Here is an 8,399-nt window from a genome sequence, read left to right on the forward strand (position 1 = left end):
ATCATGCTCAATAGCTGGAAGAATTACATCATGAAAATGCCAATACTGCCCAAACCAGCCTAAAGATTCAATACCGTCTTTGTCAAAATTGCAGTGTCATTCTTCAAAGAAATAGGAAAAACATCTTAACGTTCCTATGGAAGGAAAGAGATCTATTGGAGAAATTACTAAGGCCACTCCACGTAGTTAAAAGGGAGGTTTATTTTGTGGCGTAACTTACAAATGAAGGGGTAGGTTATAGGATCTGGCAAAGGTATGGCGCAGTCCGGCGGTGTTCTCTGGAGAACTCTGCTCTGTCTACCTCCAGCGTCCAGGGTCCCAGAACCAAGAGAGACCTCTCCTCTTGATCCTGGGTCTTCAGCTTCCTCCCTCAGCCCCGCCTTGTGGGCATGACCATTACCGAAGCCTCATTGGGGGTTGGGACTTCCAGGCCAAGGCTGGGATGGCTACCCACTACAGAGATCCCAGATAGTTAAAGAGTAATTCTGAGCAAAAGAACAATGCTGGAGGTATCACCAAACCTGATTTGAAATTATACTGGAGGCATACTAACAATAACAATGGAAAAAAATCACAAAAGCAAAAATAAAAATATGTTATTGGCATAAAACCAGATACACATATCAGTGGAATAAAATAAAGGAACTAGACACAGCCTGCAGGTTTTTTTTTCCCTCCTTTCTCTTTGGGGGGCCCATCACCCAGCTCCCAAATAATTACTAGGAGATTTGGTCTTTTCTTATGAATGCCTGGCCTTAGCGTGGCTTATTTCTAGCCAGCTTTTCTTTTCTCTTTTTTTTTCCCTACAATTTATTTATTTTTATTTTATGTGCATTGGTGTTTTGCCTGCATGTATGTCTGTGTGAAGGTGTCAGATCTTGGAGTTACAGACATTGTGAGCTGCCATGTGGGTGCTGGAAATTGAACCTGGGTCCTCTGGAAAAGCAGTCAGTACTCTTAACTGCTGAACCATCTCTCCAGCTCTAGCCAGCTTTTCTTAAATTATTCCACCCACCTTTTGCCTCTGGGCTTTTATCTTTCTCTATACACCTTTATTCACTTCTTGCTCTGAGACTTGCTGTGTAGCTGACCCCTGGTGTCCTCTTTCCTTCTCCTTTCTCCTCGCTTCTCCCTCTATCCTCTCTGCCTGCCAGCCCCACCTATCCATCTCCTGCCTCGCTATTGGCTGTTCAGCTCTTTATTAGACCAATCAGGTGTTTTAGACAGGCACAGTAACACAGTTTCACAGAGTCAAACAAATGCAACATAAAAGAATGCAACACATCTTTGCATCGTTAAACCAATGTTCCACTGCATAAACAAATGTAACACATTTTCAACTACTATTCCACAACACAAACCCACACAGGTATAGGTATGTGACTTTTGACAAAGATGCAAAAAATACATACATCAGATTAAAGATAGTATCTTCAACAAATGATGTTGGAAAAGCTGGGTATCCTTGAGTAGAAAAATGAAGCTATAACCCTGACTCTCAATCAGTGAAAATCAGTTCAAATTGTATCACCTTGATATAAGAAATGAAACTGTTGGAAGAAAAAGTAAAGGAAATACTTTCAGGTTCAGGTAAGGAGCTTCTGAAAGGGCTCAAGCTACTATGGAAATGATACCAACAATTAACAGATGAGGTTTTATGAAATTCTAAAGCTTCTGTACAGTGTAAGAAACAACTCACTGAGTGGACACAGGCTGCAGAGTGGGGAAACCCCTTCACAGCTATTCATTTGCTATAGGATTAATATCCAGAAATACCAAAAAGTCAAAAATGAAGGAAACCAAACAGACTAATACCGAGATATAGCTAGAATTCGAAAGAAAGAAATCAAACAACCCAGTTGATAAATGAGCTAACACGCAGACATTTCTTAAAAGATGGACTACAAGTGACCAATAAGCATAAGAAAAACATCTCCTTCACTAGCCATTAGAGAAATGCAAACTTCTTGGGGAGTGTTGGAAAGATGGCTCAGCAGTTAAGAATGAGTATGTTTCAGAGCACCAGGGTTGGTTTCCCAGCACCCACATCAAGCAGCTCTCAGCTGCCTGTAACTCCAGGTCCAAGAGACCTGGCACCCTCTTCTGAGAGGATGCATTAAAAAAGGGAAAATTTATACACTGTTGGTGGGAATGTAAACTAGTCCAGCTACCATGGAAATTATCATGAAGCATCTTCAAGAAACTAAAAATGTAACCCAGCTATAGCACATAGAATGAAAATAGTCTGACCTCAGTTTTGGTCCTTCTGTTTTTCCTTTGAAAATGGGAATATTTACTGTGTGCCACAATGTGGAGGAAGTATGCAAAAATTCATATATATATATGCTATAGTATTTCATCCAAAACTCCAGATCAACACAACACAGAGACAACCACAAATCAGTGTTTATGGCAGCACTGTTAACAACAGCTCAATTATGGAACAACCTAGGTGATCTAAAATGGGAGAATGGATAAATAAAATGTGAGTATATATTATATATTATAAAATATATATGATAATATATGATGATATACATGCACAGTGGAACCTTTTTACATTTATTTTATTTTTTGAGAATTTCAAGAACGGAAACTATAGTTACATCATTTCTACCCCTCCAACTCCTGTGACGTCTTCCCTATTCCCTCTCAACCTCATGACCTCTTATCCTGTAATTATTATACATATATGCCCACATGTGCACATAAATACTACCTGCTGATCCATTTAGTGTGGCTAATATGTATATATGTTTAGGGATGACTACATGGGATTGCATAACCTATTGGTGAGTTCATCCTTGGAGGAGATTGACTCTTAGTACAATATAGTTGCCACATATATATGCAGAGGACATAGGTTAGACCCCTCCAGGCTCCCTGATCTCTGTGAGCCCCTATGAATCCCAGTCAGTTGATTCTGTGGACTGTGGTCTCTCTTGTGGTGCCCCTGACCTTCTGGCTCCTCTGATCCTTCCCACCTCTTCTCTGCAGGACTCCTGAGCTCTAAACTCTGCCTAATCTAAACTAGAATCCTAAAGGGGAAACAGAAGAGGCCCAGATTAGCAGTGTCTCACAGACCAGAGAGTGGTTTTTCTGAAGGTGATGCTTACATCAATGAATACTGACATGGTGCTTTAGAAACTTCCCTCAAGTGCAAAGCATCAAACATTGTAAAATATGAGCAGAAAAATAACAATGAGGATTGCTATGCCCAACACAAAACTAGCACAAATCCCATAGTGCAAAGCCATCCACTCTTTGCCTCTGAGGAGCGCCTTGAGAACCCAGCTGCCCTCCTGCTCCTTCAGCTCCCGCTTCTGCCTCTCCACCTCCTGCCTCACCTTCAACAGGTAGCACCTGTAGGCTTCCTGATCCTCACTGTAGCTGCCATTAAGGAGCACACGGGCCTGAAGGAAGAGGTCATTGCTGTAGAAAGAGCACTCACGCTCCTGCTCCAGCCTCCTCACCACAGTCATGAGCTCTGCCAGCTGTACCTGCTGCTCTTCCCCTGAGGCCCTGTTATTAAAGGCACAGTACCTCCTCCCACACTCCTGGACCAGGCTGCGCAGGCTGTGGTTGTCAGTGTGGGTCACAAACCCATCCAAGGTCTCATCTGTCAGGTCTTCCTTGTGAGTGAAGAGGATGATCATGTGCTTCATGACTCCTGCCCCAAAGATCTCCTTCACCCTCCTCACGGCCATGGTGTCCTGGGCTGTGAAGCGTCCCAGCTGGGTCACCAGCAGCAGCACGTGGGGTCCTGGGGCACACAGCAGGTAGCAGTCTCCAATGTCCTTGTCCATGTCTTGGTTCTGAGCCTTTGACTCAAAGATGGAGGGGGTGTCTACCACTAGGAAGCTCCTCCCCTTCCATGTGCCTATCTCTGCCTGGCTGGTCCTGGTCACCGACTGGGCTCTGAGCCTGGACTCAAATGCTTGTCGGCAGAGAATGCTGTTCCCTGTGGCACTTTTCCCGCAGCCAGATTTGCCCACCAGGAGGATCCTCAGCAGCAGTGAGCCTGGGGTGCAGGCATCTTTCTTTCTGCCTTTGGGGTGAAGGGAAGCTCAGGTGTAAGACATGATTCATGAAGAGAAAGACCCAAAACTGGCAGGAACTAATGCAAACAAATGAGGTCTCACCCCCTTTCACCACCTCACACCCACCACACTGGGCTCATGGGATAAAGTGCGCCTGATGGTCAGGGTCCAAGGCATCTTTCCCCTAGGGATTCATCAATGCAACTTTTACCATTTTCTAGGACCTTCTCCCTGGTCTGGGTCTCAAGTGGCAAGCCAATGCAGAATGCTCAGAGGAGTGCAGGGCTGGCCATTCTGGTTGTCTGCCCCTTTGTATTCATCTCCTGCCACCCTCCCTGGGCTCTGTTTTACAGGATGGCAGGGTTTTTTCTTGGGGAACTTGCCCTTGCTTTGGAGAGTGTGACAGTTCAATTTTCCGTGGTACATCCGTTCAATTGTCTGGTGGTACATTTGTGTGGCTTCAGGTGCCTGGAGGGAAGTTTGTCCCTGTCTAGGCACTGAGCAGGGGTCCTTGACCTTTGAAAAGAGTCCCACTCCCAGCAGCCTTCTTACCTGTGGGGAAGGTACTGTTTACACCTTTCTGCAGCATTTCCATCTTTTGTTTCTAGAAGAGAAAATATACAAAGAATGTTCATGTTGGATTTCGATATAATACGCAGCACCAAACGCAACACCTCATAGAAAGGGACATCAAAGCAAAGAAAAAGAACTGCTGGAGTCGCCCACACCCACTTACAGGTAGTTCTAAATGACTCAAAGGAGAAAGATGCAGGAAATGGGTATGCATGGTGTGATCACATGGACAGACTCATCATCACCATGACTTGTCTTCGGCCCACAGGCAGAATGAAAGTGGGCTGTGTGCCCACAATAACAGTTAACTAAGCTGCTCAGTTATTTCCTACTGACCACATGGCTGTCTGGGCTTCTTTGGGAACCTAGTACTAGAGGATGCTCCCTGCCCCCAGCATCCCCAAGAGACAGACATAATTCTTCCTTTGTTCCACGGCAATGGTCCCTCTTGCTCTACCCTGAGCTAAGCTGAGTCCAGATCGCAGGACTTTCTCTGGCCAAACTGGGAAATCTCCAGGCAAACCATGGCCAGCTGTTCATCCAAGAGGAGGAGTCTGTTGTGGGGCCAGGCTGCAAAGTGGTGGGGTGCACCCAATAAGCATAGAGAAAGGCCAAGTCCTGAGGCTACCTAGTCAGTGTATATGCTCCTGAGGTCACAGCGTCCCTGTTTCCAGCTCAGTCCTGGACTGGAGACACCTCGAGGGTATCTCTCTTGCAGGCCCTTCCTCTCTTTCTGCCCTGTTCCTCACAAGCCTTCCTTTTGATCCTTGTCCTGCCCCTGTACCAGGTAAGGGATCCACCGGAGAATGACTTCCTTCCATGTCCTTTATACAGGATGCCAGCAGAAGGTGTGGCCCAGATTAAAGGTGGTCTTCCCACCTCAAAGATCTAGATTAGATCTAAATGAAAATATTTAAATAAGAAAAACATCCCTCACAGGTGTGCCCAGCAATTTGGCTTTAATTAATTCCACATGTAGTGAAATTGACACCCAAGAATAGCCAACACAGGCCTCACAATGATTGTCTGATTACAGAGTCGCAGGGTCTTTGGTGAGTCAAAACACTTTTGGGAACAAACGCATTTCCTAGGTGCTTTCCAGTGCCTCTATATATGAAACTGGCTAGAAAACAACTTGGCAAGAAATACAAATTAATAAACAAATTTGGGGTCCTTTAATTTTGATACTGGATGCCAGAACCCAGCATTTTCCCCAGTAACTCTTTGTCATCTATGCTGAAGATGGTTTCAGCTCCAGGCAACAAGTTGTGGTGACTCTGAGTTTGTCCTTGTGATCACATTACAGGTTCCCATTTCTTGGGTCTTTTTCCTTTGGGTCAGCAATCCCTTGTCTCTTGGGCTCTCTGCTCGGTAATCAGTCCCACAGAAACTAATCTAATCTGGTTCACACAGATGCCCAGGACACTCACAGTTCTCATAAAAACTGCTAGCTATGTGTCTTAGGTATGGGCTTTCACATGGAGACCTGTTCCTGAGGACCATCTGTTATCCTGCCCTCTGAGAGGTTTTCAGAGATGGTCAGTCTGTGTTGGCTCGACTGGGCCACTGGGCCAGCAGTCTGGTCACACAGAAAAGCAGGTGCTGCTGGGAGAGCTGTTTGCACATCACCCTAGAGCAGTGGTTCTCAACCTTCCTAATGCTGCAACCCTCTAACACAGGTCCAGGTACTCATGTGTGGGCGGACCTGCCTGGAGACCGATAGAGAAGCAGTGTCTTAGTTCCTAAAACCATCAGAAATACGTGCTTTCAGATGGTCTGAGGTGACCCTGTAGGGTCTTGAAACACTGTGAAAAGGTCACCAATATTGGCCTTGAGTAGATTATCTTAGTCTCCTTTGACAAAAGTAGTTATATCATCCTTTCCCATATCCTTGACCACAGCATCTTGAAGATAAATGGTCCCTGATGAGAAAAACATGACATGCTGTTACAAAGAAAAACCACTGTGCAAGGGTCATGGGCTCATTTCCAGGAAATGACCTGAAAAAAGCTTAATTCTGGTTGCTTTGACTCATTTTTTTTTTTAATGTATTACTTTTTCCGAAACACAAAAAGCAAATGCTTTATGTGAATAGATCGACCCAAGTGGTACCCTGACATCCTCTCCATCTTTAAAATGAAAGCCACTTCCCTCTTTCCAGCACTGTGAATAGTCACCAGGAAAAAGAAAAGTAATGGAAAAGAAATAAGACTGAAACTCCTGGGGATGGGGAGATGGGACAGCCAGTCCAGCCCATGTGTGAGCCCGGGAATGCCGAGATGGGACAGGCAGTCCAGCCCATGTGTGAGCCCGGGAATGCCGAGATGGGACAGGCAGTCCAGCCCATGTGTGAGCCCGGGAATGCAGAGATGGGACAGCCAGTCCAGCCCGTGTGTGAGCCCCAGATTCAGTGAGACCTGTTTCAATAGACACTATAAAGAGACCGGGGAGACATCTCACACTCACACAATAGGAGTGGTGGTTGTATTCTCAGAACCCACGTAAGAGATGAGTGTGGTTGTGATTGTGATTGAGTTCATCTGTAACCCTGGCCCTGCAGGGACAAGATGGCATGGAGGCAGGCGATCCCTGGGGCTCAACTCCAGTTTCCACTCCAGAGCCTTGAGTCCCTTACTGCAGCAGCGAAAACTTCAGGGTAGTACTCACCCATGGATGGGCTCCTGAGCCTGACTTGATGAAGCAAATGTTCCTAAGGGAGGCTAGGGAATTTCAAATCACTCATGAGGCCAGTGCTCCATCTTCCTTCCCCTGCACTAATTTCCCAGATCACAGGAAGTACAGATACCCCTTCCTAAAGAGAGGCTTCCCTCCAGCTAGCTCCTCTCTAGCCTCCAGACAGTTAACACAGCCAGCTGAGCAGCCATGGAGAGATTACTTTAGAAAGTTCGCCGTTCCTCTCCCTCCTTGGAAACTCCTGGCGGGAAACAATCTCTAAGAGTCCACCTCCCCTGAGTCCCAAGTGAGGAGGTATTCGGCCTCTCAGCTCAGGAGAGAAAAGTCACTGATGTTCCACAGATAGGCGAGAAGCCCTCAGGGAGGACCCTGGGGACACAACTGTGTCCCCCACAACTTTTCCTAAAGTTAATAAAGAGATCAAATGCCTTGCCCTTCAGGTTGACACTAATTGTTATGGGTAGATTCAAAGGTGAGCAGGGGAGAGGAACACACACACACACACACACACACACACACACACACACACACACACACACACACACACACACACACACACACACACACACACACACACACACGAGCTCTGTTACCTGGTGGGCGCTGGAGGAGCTTTCGATTCAAGGTCTACACGCACTGTGGAGCACCTTCCTGTCCTAGGCAGCCTCTCACAGTGGTTTTTAATCTCTTCGTGAAAATACAGGAGTTATGAGAAGAGACAAATGGCTCACAGAATCTGTCTGCCAGGGGAAGAAGATGGTGTCTCCTGGGGCATAGGAAAGAGTGATGTGTACGGGTTTCTCAGCTGCTCAGAGAGCAACTGGAGAGAGCACCCAGAGGAAGAGGTTGATTAAAAAAAATAAAACCCAAAAAAAAAAAAAAAAAACCAGTTCTTTCCTGCCACACCCCCGCCGCCCACACCACCGAGCTGCTTTTGCAAAGAACACATTCTCTACAGGACTAAGAGAACAGAGAAGCAGAGAAGCATGCGTCCCAAGCCTCCAGGTCTCCCCTGTGGGCCAGGCAGACAGCACGCATCTCCCCAGCCTCGCCATTCACTTCTGCCCTACAGCGGAGACAGAAGTGGCCCTC

The 8,399-nt window shown here is 46.3% G+C and overlaps 1 protein-coding gene across 1 annotated transcript; it reads right to left on the bottom strand.

Moving 5' to 3' along the window:
- Window positions 1–2,889: 2,889 nt before the first annotated feature.
- Window positions 2,890–7,962, bottom strand: Gimap5 (GTPase, IMAP family member 5). The gene is made up of 3 exons (XM_036182474.1): window positions 7,901–7,962; window positions 4,593–4,644; window positions 2,890–4,048 (listed from the first exon to the last, which is right to left on the bottom strand). Exons 2-3 carry the CDS (start codon window positions 4,633–4,635, stop codon window positions 3,168–3,170), a joined length of 924 nt encoding a protein of 307 aa, XP_036038367.1. The 5' UTR covers window positions 4,636–4,644; window positions 7,901–7,962; the 3' UTR covers window positions 2,890–3,167.
- Between the last annotated feature and the right edge of the window lie 437 nt (window positions 7,963–8,399).

Source organism: Onychomys torridus, chromosome 3 (assembly GCF_903995425.1).
Source record: "Onychomys torridus chromosome 3, mOncTor1.1, whole genome shotgun sequence".
NCBI classification, from domain to species: domain Eukaryota; kingdom Metazoa; phylum Chordata; class Mammalia; order Rodentia; family Cricetidae; genus Onychomys; species Onychomys torridus.